The following is a 17,905-nucleotide window of genomic DNA, read 5'->3' as shown; positions in this document are numbered from 1 at the left end:
TTAGGCAAAACATTACAATTTGTTATGCCAGTTACTCTATTCCTATAAACCAAATGGTATTCATTAAGAGTCTATACGATGGCTAAAACAAAGCCATTTGTAAAGTTTACCAGATATTTGGGTTCCAATTTTAAAGCAGTATTGGTAGAAGCATTGTTTAAGGAGAAAAAAACCAAAAAAACCTCTGAACGTTCTTTGTTATCACAGATCATATATAGACAATTTGGTAGTGGACAAAGTAAAACTTCATTTAAGTTTTGAGTTTTCTGAGGACTGAAAATATATGATAATTTCTAAATTCTAATTCCTTCTTTAAATGAAATATTTCAGAATTAACCATATTCATGCTTTAAAATCAGATAATACTAGAGTTTGTTACAAAAAGGTGCAACAGTGTTCTATCCTCTCCACCCTAACATTTCTGTTCCTTGTTTTGCTCTAAAGTACATTTGGTGTTTATAACTAAATGCATGTGTATATTGCTACTTGCAATTTTTTGTCTTGGGTTTTGGGGTTTCTTTTTTTTTTTTTAGCTTTGGTATATTGAACTTGCTAACTAAAAAGTTAGTTCTCTGCTTGCACACACACATGGTCTTACCTAGAATTTTCCCACCCTTCCAGTGTAGTTATACTGTGTTAAGTTATTATGCCTTTGTAAACACTATTTATGGCTGATATAGGCGATGAAGAATTATTAACTTTCCTTTTTTGAATAGCTTTGTTTATATGAAATTATTAGAATATTTTCAGCTATCTCTTTGATTGGAAATTCTGAGCGGACAAGCCCCAAGGTGGAAGTGTTTCTTAATCCTGTACTTGCGTCGCCGTGCTTACTATTTGGCATTGACCAGTACCGGCCACATGGAGAACCCATATTCATTATGGAAAAGGGTCAACAAAGGTGTGAATGCTGAAAGGCGTGGTGTATTAGGTCCTCCACAGTAACAGTTTGTCAGTAAAGATTCTTGATTTTCAGACCTTTTTTGTCCATTGTCCTAATACTCTTCCACTCTGACTTAGCTTTCTCCAGTGTGTCAAGTAAAAAGGCCAGGCTAACCTGGTTCCCTCTGCTTTAGTAATCAAGTCTGTTCATTCGGAAGCTTACTAGAATTTCCTTTGAGCTAGGGTATTTCCCCAGAATATTTTTAAGAGTGTCTTGTTTTCTATTATTTCTGTAGTAGACTTTGAGAGACATCTCAGTTTGAAGATCAAAACCTTTCTTTTGTTCATTGAAACTGTATTATTTCTTATATCTTCATTTCTCTTTGTGTTATGTCTCATATTCTAAAGTTCCTATCCTTGGTCAATTCTGTCTCATGGATCTATTCTCTAATTTCTTTTAAGTCTCTTTATATTAACTTATTTCTTTGACATTTACTCTATATTAATTTTCTTCCACTTTTCTTCCAGGCCTCTAGTTTGGTTTTTAGCAGTAACTGTTTCTTATTTCATTTAACACTTAATTTGCACATCTACTTTTCTTTGATTTACAGTAAGTCCAGTAAGTAAAGGTTCCAATTATACTTTAAATGTTTACATTTAAAAAGTGAAAGTTGTAAGTTTCTTAAGGGCAACAGTATAGATGTTAGAGTTACTTGAAGAAGGCAGGCATTTCAGATAGTGACAAAGACTACAGCTGGCAGTATTCCGCACCATTGACAGACAAACTGGTGGAATTTCTGGTGAGGAATAGAAGGACAACCTCCAGACTTTCAGGATTTACTGGCAAAAACAAGGGAGGAGCAGGCATCTTATTACTAGGGAATGCTTTAACCTATCACGGGGGTTAAATCAATAAGCCCCCAGTAGCACTGGGTTGCTTCCCCAAAGACAGCACAAAGTCAGGGAGTGCAAACCACTCACATCTGCTGGCTGGATCTTCTTTGGCCATTCTTGAACCTGAAATCATTTTCACTTGTTTTTGTATATTTAGTTTTTTTTGGTGGTATCAGGGTTTGAACTCAGGCACTCTACCACTTGAGCCATGCCCCCAGCCCTGAACCTGAAATCTTTGACCAGGGTTCTGCCAGGCCATCAGGTCTTCTTTGCTTATTGCAGACCTGCTTTATCCTTGAAGAACTCAGTGCCTCATTTGCAGTGCACCTTCCTACAGGTTTCTCACGTTGTTTTTGTTGAGTCAGTCCAGCAGTTGGAGGGTCAGGAGGGCAGGAGGTCAGGCACATAAAACCTTCATCTTCTCAGAATTCTTCCTAAGTAATTTATTTTATACTGTTGTTATTCCTAGTTTTTGTTTGAGTTCTGCTTTTAAAGGAGCTGAGAAGCAACCCATGTTCTTTGGCTAATGATTAGTCCTGAGTTCCCCTGGTTATAATTGTTTTTTTTTTTTAATTCATATGTGCGTACAATGTTTGGGTCATTTCTCCCCCCTGCCCCCACCCCCTCCCTTACAACCCTCCCTTCCCCCTCCTTCTCCCCCCCCCCAATACCCAGCGGAAACTATTTTGCCCTTATCTAATTTTGTTGTAGAGAGAGTATAGGCAATAATAGGAAGGAACAAGGGTTTTTGCTAGTTGAGGTAAGGATAGCTATACAGGGAGTTGACTCACATTGATTTCCTGTGCATGGGTGTTACCTTTTAGGTTAATTCTTCTTGATCTAACCTTTTCTCTAGTTCCTGGTCCCCTTTTCCTATTGGCCTCAGTTGCTTTTAAGGTATCTGCTTTAGTTTCTCTGCATTAAGGGCAACAAATGCTAGCTAGTTTTTTAGGTGTCTTGCCTATCCTCACACCTCCCTTGTGTGCTCTCGCTTTTATCATGTGCTCAAAGTCCAATCCCCTTGTTGTGTTTGCCCTTCATCTAATGTCTGCATATGAGAGAGAACATACAATTTTTGGTCTTTTGGACCAGGCTAACCTCACTCAGAATGATGTTCTCCAATTCCATCCATTTACCAGCGAATGATAACATTTCGTTCTTCTTCATGGCTGCATAAAATTCCATTGTGTATAGATACCACATTTTCTTGATCCATTCATCAGTGGTGGGGCATCTTGGCTGTTTCCATAACTTGGCTATTGTGAATAGTGCTGCAATAAACATGGGTGTGCAGGTGCCTCTGGAGTAACCTGTGTCACAGTCTTTTGGGTATATCCCCAAGAGTGGTATTGCTGGATCATATGGTAGATCAATGTTTAGCATTTTAAGTAGCCTCCAAATTTTTTTCCAGAGTGGTTGTACTACTTTACATTCCCACCAGCAGTGTAAGAGGGTTCCTTTTTCCCCCACATCCTCGCCAACACCTGTTGTAAGTGGTGTTGTTAATGATGGCTATTCTAACAGGTGAGGTGGAATCTTAGTGTGGTTTTAATTTGCATTTCCTTTATTGCTACATATGGTGAGCATTTTTTCATGTGTTTTTTGGCCATTTGGATTTCTTCTTTTGAGAAAGTTCTGTTTAGTTCACTTGCCCGTTTCTTTATTGATTCACTAGTTTTGGGAGAATTTAGTTTTTTAAGTTCCCTATATATTCTGGTTATCAGTCCTTTGTCTGATGTGAGGCTGGCAAATATTTTCTCCCACTCTGGGTGTTCTCTTCAGTTTAGAGACCATTTCTTTTGATGAGCAGAAGCTTTTTAGTTTTATGAACTCCCATTTATCTATGCTATCTCTTAGTTGCTGTGCTGCTGGGGTTCCATTGAGAAAGTTCTTACCTATACCTACTAACTCCAGAGTATTTCCTACTCTTTCCTGTATCATCTTTAGAGTTTGTGTTCTGATATTAAGATCCTTGATCCATTTTGAGTTAACATTGGTATAGGGTGATATACATGGATCTAGTTTCAGTTTTTTGTAGACTGCTAACCAGTTTTCCCAGCAGTTTTTATTGAAGAGGCTGTCTTTTCTCCATCGTATATTTTTAGCACCTTTGTCAAAGACAAGTTGGTTATAGTTGTGTGGCTTCATATCTGGGTCCTCTATTCTGTTCCACTGGTCTTCATGTCTGTTTTTGTGCCAGTACCATGCTGTTTTTATTGTTATTGCTTTGTAATATAGTTTGAAGTCAGGTATTGTGATACCTCCAGCATTGTTCTTTTGACTGAGTATTTCCTTGGCTATTCGTGGCCTCTTCTGTTTCCATATAAATTTCACGGTAGATTTTTCAGTCTCTTTAATGAATGTCATTGGAATTTTTATGGGAATTGCATTAAGCATGTAGATTACTTTTTGGGAGTATAGACAGTTTTACTATGTTGATTCTACCAATCCATGAGCATGGGAGATCTCTCCACTTTCTAAAGTCTTCCTCAGTCTCTTTCTTCAGAAGTTTATAGTTTTCCTTGTAGAGGTCTTTCACATCCTTTGTTAGGTTTACAACTAGGTATTTGATTTTTTTTTGAGGCTATTGTAAATGGAATTGTTTTCATATATGCTTTTTCAGTTTGTTCATTATTAGTGTATAGAAATGCTAATGATTTTTCTATTTTGATTTATATCCTCCTACCTTGCTGTAGCTGTTGATGGTGTCTAGGAGCTTCTGAGTAGAGTTTTTTGGGTCTTTAAGGTATAGGATCATATCGTCTGCAAATAGGGATATTTTGACAGTTTCTTTACCTATTTGTATTACTTTTATTCCTTCTTTTTGCCTAATTGCTCTGACTAGGAATTCCAGTACTATGTTGAATAAGAGTGGAGATAGTGGGCATCTTTGTCTGGTTCCTGATTTTAGAGGGAACGGTTTCAGTTTTTCTCTGTTAAGTATAATGCTGGCTGTAGGTTTGTCATATATAGCTTTTATAATGTTGAGGTACTTTCCTTCTATTCCTAGTTTTCTTAGACCTTTTATCATGAAATGATGTTGGATCTTATCACAGGCGTTTTCTGCATCTATTGAGATGATCAAGTGGTTTTTGTCTTTGCTTCTGTTAATGTGGTTTATTATGTTTATTGATTTTTGTATGTTGAACAACCCCTGCATTCCTGGGATGAAGCCTACTTGGTCGTGCTGAATAATCTTTTTAATGTGTTGTCGAATTCAGTTTGCCATTATTTTATTGAGGATTTTTGCATCAATATTCATTAAGGAGATTGGTCTATAGTTCTCCTTTTTGGAGGTGTCTTTGTCTGGTTTTGGGAGAAGTGTAATGCTGGCTTCATAAAATGTGTTAGGCAGTTTTCCTTCCCTTTCTATTTCATGGAACAGTTTAAGGAGGGTTGGTATGAGTTGTTCTTTAAAGGTCTGATAGAATTCAGCAGAGAGTCCATCAGGTCCTGGACTTTTCTTTTAGGGGAGACTCTTGATTGCTGCTTCAATTTCTTTTTGTGTTATAGATCTATTCAGGTGATTAATTTCCTCTTGGTTCAGTTTTGGATGATCATATGTATCTAGAAATCTGTCCATTTCTTTAAGATTTTCAAATTTATTTGAATGTAGGTTCTCGAAGTAGTCTCTGATGATTTCCTGGACTTCAATGGTGTTTGTTGTTATCTCCCCTTTTGCATTCCTGATTCTACTAATTTGGGTTTCTCCTCTCCTCATTTTAGTCAGGTTTGCCAGGGTCTGTAGATCTTGTTTATTTTTTCAAAGAACCAACTTTTTGTTTCATTAATTCTTTGTATGGTTTCTTTGGTTTCTATTTTGTTGATTTCAGCTCTTATTTTTATTATTTCTCTCATTCCATTTGTTTTGGGATTTGCTTGTTCTTGTTTTTCTAGGAGTTTGAGATGTATCATTAGGTCATTGATTTGAGATCTTTCAGTCTTTTTAATATATGCACTCATGGCTATAAACTTTCCTCTCAGGGCTGCCTTTGCTGTGTCCCATAGGTTCCGGTAAGTCGTGTTCTCATTTTCATTGACTTCCAGGAACTTTTTAATTTCCTCTTTTAAATCATCAATGACCCATTGTTCATTAAGTAATGAGTTATTCAGTTTCCAGCTGTTTGCTTGTTTTTTGTCTTTACTTTTGTTGTTGAGTTCTAGCTTTATTGCATTGTGATCAGATTGTACGCATGGTATAATTTCTATTTTCTTGTATTTGCTGAGGCTTGCTTTGTGCCCTAGGATTTGATCTATTTTGGAGAAGGTTCCATGGGCTGCAGAGAAGAATGTATATTGTGTAGAAGTTGGATGAAATGTTCTGTAGACATCAAGCAGGTCCATTTGATCTAGTGTATATTTTAGATCTTGGATTTCTTTATTGATTTTTTTGTTTGGATGACCTATCTATTGATGATAATGGGGTGTTAAAATCTCCCATGATCACTGTGTTGGAGTTAATATGTGCTTTTAGGTCTTTCAGGGTATGTTTGATGAAATTGGGTGCGTTGACATTGGGTGCATATAGGTTGATAATTGTTATTTTCTCTTGGTCTGTTTCCCCTTTTATTAGTATGGAATGTCCTTCTTTATCTCGTTTGATCAATGTAGGTTTAAAGTCTACTTTGTCTGAAATAAGTATTGCTACTCCTGCCTGTTTTCGGGGGGCCATTGGCTTGGTAAATCTTCTTCCAGCCTTTCATCCTAAGCATATGCTTATTTCTGTCGGTGAGATGGGTCTCCTGTAAGCAACAGATTGTTGAATCTTCCTTTTTAATCCATTTCCTCAAACAGTGCCTTTTGATGGGGGAATAAAGTACATTAACATTAAGTGTTAGTACTGATAGGTATGTGGTGATTCCTGTCATTTAGTTGTCTTAGTTGTTTGAAGGTTTGATTGTGTGTACCAAAGTTGAGGTTACTGTCTACTTTCTTGCTTTTTCTTTTCCTGTAGTTTGGTGCTGCCTGTCCTTTGATGGTTATGTTGGGTTTCACTTTCTGTGTGCAGAATCCCTTGAAGAATCTTTTGTAGTGGTGGCTTTGTGGTCACATATTGTTTTAGTTTTTGCTTATCATGGAATACTTTTATTGCTCCATCTATTTTGAATGATAGTTTTGCTGGGTAGAGTATCCTGGGGTTGAAGTTATTTTCATTCAGTGCCTGGAAGATCTCTCCCCATGCTCTTCTTGCTTTTAATATTTCTCTTGAGAAGTCTGCTGTGATTTTGATGGGTTTACCTTTGTATGTTATTTGTTTTATCTCTCTTACAGCCTTCAATATTCTTTCCCTCGTTTCTGAACTTGTTGTTTTAATGATGATATGTTGTGGGGTAGTTCTATTTTGATCTGGTCTGTTTGGTGTCCTGGAGGCCTCTTGCATTTGTATGGAAATAGCTTTCTCTAGATTTAGGACATTTTTTGTTATTATTTTGTTGAATATATTATACATTCCCTTTTCTTGCACCTCTTCTCCTTCTTCAATACCCATGATTCTCAGGTTTGGTCTTTTGATGGAGTCATTTAGTTCTTGCATTTTCTTTTCACAGGTCTTCAGTTGTTTAATTAATAGTTATTTGTTTTTTCCTTTAATTACCATTTCATCTTCGAGTTCTGAGATTCTGTCTTCTGTTTGTTCTATTCTGCTGGATTGGCCTTCCGTTTTGTTTTGCAATTCTGTTTAATTCTTTCTTCTGAGGTTTTCCATATCCTGGGTGGTTTCCTCTTTTATGTTGTCTATTTTTGTCCTGAGTTCATTTATCTCTTTATTAATTGTGTTCTCTGTTTCACTTTGGTGTTTATACAGTGCTTCTATGGTTTCCTTTATTTCTTCTTTTTCTTTTTCAAATTCTCTGTTTTTGTTGTCTTGGAATTTCTTGTGTGTCTCCTGTACATTTTGGTTGACCCTATCCAGTATCATCTCTATAAAATTCTCATTGAGTACCTGTAGTATTTCTTCTTTTAGGTTATTCTTGTGGGCTTCATTGGGTTCTTTGGCATAGTTTATCTTCATTTTGTTGGAGTCTAGATCTGAGTATCTGTTTTCTTCATTTCCCTCTGGTTCCTGTACTAATTTTTTGCTGTGGGGAAACTGGTTTCCCTGTTTTTTCTGTCTTCCCATCATTGCCCTTGGTGTTGTTATTGTCTCTGTACTGTGTGCAATTAAGTATTTTCTGTCTTATAATAATAGCACTAGTGATATTTAGAATGGAAGTGTGAGAGGGGATGGAAAGCAAAGAAGTTAAAGGAAAAGGGAAAAATAAACAAGTAGAAAAAAACAACAAAGAAACAAAAAAAAGTTTCAAAGATAAAAACAGGGAGAGATAGTGTACTATTCAACTGTAAGCTGAAACAGGCATTAGACAGAGAGAGGATTGAAAATAAAAATTAAAAAATAAATTAAAATAAAAATAAAAGTAAGAAAGAAATAAATGAAAAAAATATACATATATAAAGTTCAAATGCAATAAAGTTTCAGTCTCAATAATTTTGCTGTTCAGCCTCCAGTCTTGGAGATGGTGCCTCAGAAGTAGTTCTGTGGTTGTCTCATTAAAGGGGAAAAAGACTGGAAAAATCAAAATAAAACAAAACTTCACAAAACAAACAAACAAAAACCCTCAAAGTGTCCCAATTTCAAATGCAATACAGTTTCAGTAAGTTTTTCAGCATGCAGGTGTAGTTCGGTTGTTTTTGCATCAAAGGTAGGGAGAGAGAAAAAAAAAAGTCTGGAAACAGTTCTGTGAATGGCTATCTGCGGCTGTGGCTTGCCTGCCCGCTGCTGTCAGCCTGCTGTTGCTGGCGGCGTTATTTATGCAGATCTCAGGAGTGAGCTTAAAACTCAGCTAGCCTCTCAGGCTTTGTTTACTCAGAGTTCTCCTGAGTACGACCACCACTGCTGCAAGCTTTCCCCTTTCCAAGCACACTGGGGGAGGTGACACTGCACCAACTTTCTCAGGCATGTGTGTTTATTTACAGTTCACGTGGGAAGTGGTCTTCTCCCCTCTCCTGTGGAGTTTTCCTCCCTCTTCCACTTTTACAAGCTTTCCCACTCCTGGTTGCTGGGCATGTGCTGCTGCTCCTGCCTTCTCCCGCCCGGCTTGTTTATTTACAGTTCCTTGAGGGATCCCCCTCCCCCTCCTTTAGTGCTCAGGGCACCCCACCCTCTTTGCTATGTGTCTTTTCTGTTGTTGTTGTTGCTTATTATTCAGTTTCTCTTTTTTCCTGGGTGGGGGTCGGTCTGTCCAGGGGGCTATGCTGATCTGGTCCAGGGTTGTCTGTGGGAGTACCGTGTACCGCTTAGCTCACCTTGTGGTCTGTGTCTTCCCAAGCTGTCTGGGTGCTGGCGTTTGGTTATAATTTTTTAAAGTAAGACTTTCTCTTCCTTTCATGCAAGGACTTCCTTTATGAATAAAAAGCCTTTTTTTAGAAGCCATCCTGTGCCCCATGATCATGGGCTACCTGACAACTAGCTCAGCCTCCTGAGAGTGTCATTCCTCTTTTAAAATGTTTTCTTTCTATTGTGTTTTATTTTAGATTGAAGCACACTTGGATACACTTATAAATGAGCAAGCGTCTTATGTTTTAACTAGAGTAGGCTTGAGTTATATCTACAACACTGTACAGCAACATAAACCCGAACAGGTAAGCACATAGTGATCCTTAAATTGAGAAACAAGACAGTTTACAGAATGGCTTCCACTGGTGGACTCTGAATTTGAATCTTGGCTCTACACTGATTGGCTATGTTTTCCTGGGAAAATGATTTACCTCTCTGTGTCTGTTTCCTTCTCTACAGATTAGGCTTAGTTATCATGTCTGTGTCATAGAGTTGTTCTGAAGATTGAGATGCTACATGTGTAGTTCTTAGATGACTGCCTGAGATGTAGTAGAGTGCCCCTAAATACAAGTAGTTATAGAAATTAGTATCATAAAAAGTATAAAGGATATTCACACTGGTAAAAATTTTAAAGTTCTGTATCATTTTCAGCTAATTGAATACATAGATTATACTACATTTGGTGAAGCAATCTGTAATCCAGTACTTGGAAGGCGGAGCCAGGAAGATTGCAAGTTCTAGCCCAGCTGAGCTGCCTAATGAGACCCTATCTCTAAAAAGAGAAAAGAAAAAAAGAAAAAGAAGTAGGAAATGAATGCGTCAATTCCTATATAAACAGTATTAATCCTCTTTTTAATTTAGCAAATCATTAAAGGAAAGGTAATTGCTTCTGGGGCCTGTAAATGATCTTGTTAAATTATAAAGCCCCAGTGTAAGCAGATAATGGAGTGGGGGGAACCCTAGAACATGAAGCAAGCCACCTGTCTTTAAAAGCCAATGAATACTTTCAAGTGATGTTAACATGAAGAATATATTATAGCCGAAGAACTTTTAAATGAAGTTCTCAAAAATACTTACTGCAGTAGTGATCAAATTTATACCAGTGGAAACTGATTCTGCTGCTGTTCTATGTTCCCTAAAATTCTCAGAGGGACACTCTCAGCCCCCATGTCTGACTGGCACCTTCCAGGAGCTTTAGCGCCATCCTTTTCTTGGCTGTTGCAAGTCTGAAATCCGTGACCCTTCCCCTGTAAGTGCGTTGTGCTTCTTACTCACAATCAGTACACTGCTCTCGAGATTGAGGAGGTGACTCTTGAATCCTTTGAAGATCACCGAATGATTTTTCAGTCTGCGCATTCCACTAATAGACCATATTCCATAGGTGAACTGAAATGTATGTCCCCATTTTTAACCTCTTGTTTGTTTTTGTTTTTAATAGGGCTCTTTAGCTAATCTGCCCAACCTAGATTCTGTGGCACTGAAGGCTGCAATGGTAAGCGCATAGTGACACATTTCAATTCACACTTCCCTTATGAAATGTTATTCTTCTCTTGCTTCATGATAATTTTGTCCTATTTGTTCATGTATTATTTCACATCAAGTCTGACTAAGACTTAAACTTAGGGTTATCCCACTGCACCTGATAGCTTCATCATTACTGTTTAGGATTTCCTCATTTTCAGACTTTTATTTCTAATCTGATAAAGAAACAAGAATGACAGTCATGAAGAAGTTAGACCATACATCATAGCTTTGCTTGCCATGATCCCTGGTTTATAGTTCTTGACTTCTTTCTAAAGGAGATGATAGCTAAAAGTGGATTCCAGTTTTTATTTATTTATTTTTTTGGTTGTACTGGATTTGAACACAGGTTCTTATACTTGTGGGACAAGATGTCTACTAGCTGATCCATGCCTCCTTCCCTTTTTGCTTTTAGTTATGTTTCAGATAAGGTCTCACATTTTTGCCTGAGAACATGATCCTCCTACCTATACCTACCATGTAACTGGGATTACAGACAGATGTGTGCCACCATGCCCAGCTTCTTTGTTCAGATGGGGTGTCATAAAGTTTTGTCCCAACTGGCCACAAACCACTATCCTCCTAATAATCCTAGCATAGCTAGGATTACGGGCATAACCATGGAATCTAGTTTTAATACAGTATACTTCTCTTGAGCACGAGACTCACTAAACCTCAAACTTCACTACTTTCTTTTTAAGTGAAGAGTTTGCTCTTTCTTTTATATATGAACACTACTTTTTGTAGCATGTTTCCGTGTGTGTGTGTGTGTGTATTTACACAAATATCCATCCCTTTTATAGATATGTGTATATATCCATATATCCATCACCTTTGGAAATTTTTTAAAAAACAACATCTTTAAGGGATTTCATTTTGATAGTTTCATTTGTGTCTACAATGTACTGTGTCATATTCCCCTTTCTAATAGGATTACTAGAGCAGGACGACCATGAACAGCAGTAGCCGTTAGCCTTTCCTGAGCATGCCACACATCTCTCTGGCTCTAACTCCAGTCCTCATGGAAAGTCATCCTGCAGAGTCCATGGGCTGACCTACTTCTCTGTTCTCCCAAGTGTTTAAAACACTCACTACAGTGGTGCTCTAATTATCATAAGTATTTCTCTAAGATGCTATTCTGAAGGCAGGGCTTGTGTATAGATCACCTTCCAGAATTAAAAATAACTGACAATAAAAACATCTAACTAATGCAAAGAAAAAGGCAGAACTATCTATATTAATACAATGAATAGGAACATTATGTCAAGATAAAAGACCCTGCATAGAGAAGTAGCAATTGTAACTTCCATGTATTAAACAAAAACTGTAGCAGCAAAACTATAGAAATGGGAAGAAAATGTGATGTTGAAAAGGTATAAATAAGGGCTTGCAGAGTGGCTCACGTGATAGAGCACCTGCCTGGCAAGCATGAGGTCCTGAGTTCAAACCCCAATACTGCCAAAAGAAACAGTTAAGAATGAGAATGAATGAATTTTAGATTCATTTAAAAATATGTGTTTCTTAAAAAATTATATGCAAACTCACTACACTATCCAATAACCCTATATCAAGTATTACCCCACAAGATGGACATAAGGTTTATGCAAAGATTAGCAACATCACCTAGAGCCCAGTGTGTTTCCTCCCTGTGTTTCTTCTTCTTTCCTGACAGGCGTTTGGTCCACATTATAACATAAAACTACTTTTTAACATCATTAAATACTCTTATGTGTGTAGTCTTAATTTTAAAAACAATGGCATGTGCCTGAAACTCCAGCATGTGGGAGGCAGAGGCAGAAAGATTGTGATTTTAAAACTAGCGAGGGCTACAAGACCAACCCGGGCAACAAGGCAAAACTCCTGTCTCAGAAAAACAAAATACACAAGCAAATAAAACAGTTACTTGAATATATTGTGACTCTAAAGAAACAAGTCTCTGTTGAGTTTTGTAAGTATGTCAAGGCTTTATATACAACTGACTTACCTCTAACAGGTAGGTTGCAAAGGCATTTCAGCTCAGAATATCCAAAACTAGCTCTGATCTCCAAACCCAGACCTAGCTTACAAGTGTTCTTGACTTAAAAGGTACTAAGAACATCTATCCGGTTACCATTTCTACAATTATTAACCAAATATCTGCTACTTTATTGGCTTTGTGCTAAGATTTAAGATGAAAATAGACATGATCTAGTAAGGAATACAGGTGTTATGCACCTAAATAAATGGGTGCAGAATACAGTTGTGCACTATAATAATGTGAGCTAATTTATCCTCCAGAATCTGGGCATCAGTCCCTTCATCCTATCAGTAACCAGGCCGTGATGCTTTTACACTAATTTTCTCAAATATCTCTCTTCTTCTACCTAGGCTGCCCCTCCAATCTAAAATACTACAGTGGCTGCTTACTTGGTGGCCTTGTATCAGCCGTTACAATCTTTCATCCCATTCTCCTTGCTATGGCCAGAGTTAGCGTCTTAAAACTTAAGTCAGAATACACTTTTACTTAACTTACTTAGTGACTTACTAACAGCAATGGTAAGAATTAGTCACTTAAAAAGCAAATATGTCCTATGTGAACTGATCTCTGCACTCCGAACCATGTTCCTTTCCACTTCAAGCCTTGGTGCATTCAGTCTCCTCTCCCTAAATCCAAATCCCCACCTACTTCTTGTCTGTTCATCTTTAAAGTCTTAACTTCAAATGTCCTTTCCTTAAGAGGCTTTTGCCAAACTTAGAGACTAAGTCTCCAACTTTCACTTTATATTACTTTGGTTTTTTTCCTTCATAGCATTTAACACAGTTTGTAATTGCATAGTTATTTACATTATGAGCTGTTAAATACCTGTCTCACTAGGCCATAAGCTCTGTGAAGCTGGAGATTTTTTGTCCTCTTACTCAACGTGCATTCCCATTACCTAATACTGGGCCTCTCTAATGAAAAGTACTTAAAAAATAATAGGTGAGTAAGTGGATTCATGAACAAATGAACAGTTAACAAATATAGTAAATGCCAAGAAGCCAGACTGAAAGTCTGATGACTTCTTGTTAAGCTTGACAGGGGTGATTAAAGTCAATAGTTTGGATTCAGGATTTTAAAAAGAAGTATTGCTAATATTGACTATATTAAAGAGTTGGCAGTTTTAGTTAGAATTTTTAAAACAGACTCATTTGAACAAAAAGAGCTAGTTATTTGTAATGTATACTTTTTCCTAAGATTTAATCTTTAAAAGAAATGGTTGTATTTGAGATATTTTGCATTCCTCTTTTTTTTTTAGGTTCAATTCGATCGTTATCTTTCAGCCCCAGATAACCTGTTAATGCCACAGCTGAACTTTCTCCTAAGTGCCACAGTAAAGTAAGTGTTTTTGGTCCTAACTAGTTGGTAAAGATTCACATACTTTTAAATATCAAGTATTTTTTCTTGAAAAATATTATTTTCAAGACAGGGAGATTTGCCTATGAAGAGCTATAGTTTTCAACCCTTTTTCCTGCCTTAGCACCCACAAGGGATTGACCTGTCCCTATCCATACTTATTCTTTGCCTGTACATCTCTCAAAAACCTCTAATTTGTAAGTGACTTTAATTTACTAATGATTTTAAATTACTCTTACTGTAGTTGGGGCTATATAACCATAATACCAAATTTCTTTATATTACACATTTGTCAGAATACCATTGACTGTTATCATAAAGATGAATAATAAGTTTATTGTGTAGTGTAGATGACTATTTAAAGACTATTTTGGACCTTAGTGGTTTTCTATAGATATGTTTTTATGCGTATGTTATAAAATTGTTTAATATATACACATCATTCTCAACTTAGGATGGGGATATGTCCTGGTAAACTCATTTTAAGTTGAAAATATTCATAAGCCAACGGGCATTAATGCACCTAAACTACTAAATATCATAGCTGAGCAGCATCACATACTGTGAAGTATCAGTTGCTTTCCTCATGATCACATGCCTGACTGTGGGCTGATACTCTGTCCTGATCCCCAAGGTCAAGAAAGAGCAGGGACTGGAGGTGTGGCTCAAGTACTAGAGGGCCTGCTTTGCACGCACAAAGCCCTTAACCCCAGTGCCACCAAAATCAAATTAACAAAAGATCGATATTCAATCTTTGCAGTATGGTTTATACTGAATGTATATTGCTTTCTTACCACTGTAAAGTAGAAAAATTATATGCCAAACCATCCTAAGTTTGGGACTATCTGTATATTTATTGGAAAAGTATATAGAGCAAAGAAAACATTTGTTAAACTAATAGAACTATTTAATATTCTAAGGCTTTAGAAGTAAGAGATCACGTAACTTGAACTTGATTTTAAGAAAGATGCCAACAAAATTGCATATAAGTAGGAAATTTAGCAATTCTATCTATGTATTTTTTTCTTTCTGCTCAACCAGTTCATGTCTTAAGTGCTTCATATGTAACAGGCTTGAGGTTAAGATTTAAAAGATGACCTCTCTCACTAGGCCATAAGCTCTGTGAAGCTGGAAATTGTCCTCTTACTCACCATGCTTTCCCATTACCTGACCTTGTGCCTCTTTAATGGTAGGTACTTAAGAAATAATAGGTGAGTCAATGGATTCATGAACAAATGAGCACAAAACAAAGACAGTAGATGCCAGGAAGCCAGACTGAAGTCTGATGACTTTACTTTTTGTTTAGCTTGGTAAGAGTCATTAAAGAGAATGGTTTGGATTCAGAATTTTAAAAAGAAGTCTTGCTAATGTTGACTATATTAAAAAGTTGACAGTTTTAGTTAGCTATCAATAAGTCTATGCCTATTCAGTCAGAATGATTTTCATAAGTAACAAAGGGAATATAGATGCCTCCTTAAATGAGTGTTGGTAAAGTGAGTATGATTTGAGAACTTTTTAAACTTAGATTCTTGTCTGTTATATATGATTGGAAGTAAAGTGTATACCTAGGAAGGGACTATTTTCTTTTTATTATGAGGGAAATGGAAATTGTTTCCTGTAACTACCATCTATTCACTATCAGGAATGCCTATATAAACAAAAATAAAGCAAATTTGGGAGAAAAGAAAAAAGAGAATCCAGAATAGTAAGCATAACTCAAATATTACTTAGGAGAAACAGCAGGAAAATACAAACCAAAATTAGAAAAAATATCAGTAAATAAAAACAGACCCACAAATGATGTTATTTAATCAGCAGGTAGTATGTTTAAAACAGCTATTAAAAATGTGTTCAGGATTTAAAGGAAAACATCATTATATTGAAAGAATAAACAGGGAATTATACAAAATGAGAATTTTAGACTTGAAAAATACAATATCTAAACTGAAAAATTCACTGGATATGCTTAAGAGCCCCATGGATACTCCTGAAGGAAAGGCATCCAACTTGAAAAGAGGATAATAGAAACATCCAAACCAAAGCACAGACTGGGAAAAAGATGAAGTCGTAGTGAATTGTGAGATAATATGAGGTAATGCAACATATGTAATTGGAGTATTATAGTGTTATTGAAACAAAAACATAAAAGAAGAATTTTCTCCAAATGTGTTTTTAAAAAAACACGAATCCACATACCCAAGAAGCTAAGTAAACCCTAATAGGGAAACTCTACCAAGGCACACCATAATAAAATTATTGAAAGCCAATTATAAATAGAAAAGTCTTAGGGCAGCCAGAGGAAAAAAGATTTATTATTTATACAAACACTGGTATTACAACAGACTTCTTGTTGGAAGCAGTATAAACTAGAAAGCATTTGGAATGTTATGTCAAGAAAGATGACCAAATGCATCATCAACCTTGATTGTATATTCATCAAAAGTATCTTTCATGGCAGGGGTACAGCTTACTAGTATAGCTCTTGGTTAGATAAGCAGGAGGTCCTGGGTTTATTCTCCAACATCCAAAAAAAGTGTCTTTCAAACTGATGTCAGAATACATTTTGAGATAAAAGTAGAGATTTATCACCTGCATACTTCTCTATAAGAAATAATTCTTCAAAATGTAGGAAAATAATACCAGAAGAAAAACCCAGCTCTATGTAAAGGAATGAAGAGGACAAAACATGGTGAATATAAGAGTTAACAGTTGTTGCCCATTTAAAGCAAATATTTTAACAGTGAACTGAGTTTTTAACTAAGAAATAAAACGTATGACAACAAAAGCACAAAAAAGTAGAAGTGTACTATTGCGATGTTGTAAGAGTATTAAATTATCCATGAACTGTATCATATTATTTGAAAGTAGATTGTAAACCTTACAGTAGCTACAAAGAAAAATTGTAATGCCAAGAAAGAAAGGAGAAAAGAGCAGATGGGACAAATATAAAATAAATAGCAGGATGACAGACTTAAATCCAGCCTTGTAAGAAACTATATTAAATGTAAAAGGACTACAGGTTCCAGTTAAAAGTTAGATTAGATGAAAAGGCATAGTACAACTATCTGCTGTCTGTAAGAAAAACACTTTAAATACAGAGACAAAGAGTTAAAAATTAAAAAGGTGATAAAAATATGCCAGGCAAGCACCAATCATAGGAAAGCTGAAATAGCTATATTAACATCAGAAATTCAGAGCAGATGTTAATACCAGAGATAAAGAGAAATACATCACAGAAATAATAGGATCAATTTATGGAGGACATAGTGGTAAGTATGCATCTCACACCAGAACCTGAAGTAACATGAAGTCTAATAAACTCAGAGAATTCAAGAGGAATACATACATCAACAATTATGGTGAGATAGTTCAAAATTCCTTTCTCAGTAATTATAGAAAAAGTACACAGAAAATTAGTAGGGTGTGAAAGAACTGAACAGTGCCACCGATCTCAAACTAAAAAAGATACAGATTACTACACACAACCATGGAAAATACACTTTCTTTTCAAGTGCACCAAAATGTTCACCTAAAAAGTTAATGTAGGAATGAGCAAAAAGGAAGTAAGAAAGCATAAGAACTAGAAAACCCAAAGCAAAGTTGCTTTTATAAATTTCAGCTTTATCAGTTTTTACAGTGTGAGTGACCTAAATTAACGTTTTAATTTAGTTTTAAGTTTTAAAAAGCATTGTTCACTTATCTTCTCTTTATAAGACACCTTTTAAAACAAAATGGCACAAAAGGAAGTAGGAGTGGCAATATTTTTGGGTGGTACTGGGGGTTTGAACTCAGGGCTTTGCATTTGGGAGGCAGACACTGTGCTCCTTGAGCCATGCCCCCAGCAGAAGTAGCAATATTAACAGACAAATTGAGTTCAAGGCAAGGTGGATATTATTAAAGGT

At 36.3% G+C, this 17,905-nt stretch overlaps 1 protein-coding gene across 2 annotated transcripts in view; it reads left to right on the top strand.

Moving 5' to 3' along the window:
* Cog6 (component of oligomeric golgi complex 6) overlaps positions 1-17,905 on the top strand; it is a 75,094-nt gene that overhangs the window by 44,351 nt on the left and 12,838 nt on the right. For both annotated transcript variants that reach the window (XM_074043496.1, XM_074043497.1), the window contains exons 16-18: positions 9,307-9,414; positions 10,548-10,601; positions 13,906-13,985. In XM_074043496.1, coding sequence (XP_073899597.1) covers positions 9,307-9,414; positions 10,548-10,601; positions 13,906-13,985 — 242 coding nt within the window. The remainder of the gene's footprint in view (positions 1-9,306; positions 9,415-10,547; positions 10,602-13,905; positions 13,986-17,905) is intronic.

The sequence above is a fragment of the Castor canadensis genome, chromosome 10 (genome assembly GCF_047511655.1).
Source record: "Castor canadensis chromosome 10, mCasCan1.hap1v2, whole genome shotgun sequence".
Lineage (NCBI taxonomy): Eukaryota > Metazoa > Chordata > Mammalia > Rodentia > Castoridae > Castor > Castor canadensis.
Note: the sequence above shows the minus strand (reverse complement) of the source record. Positions and strands in the feature narration are given on the sequence as shown.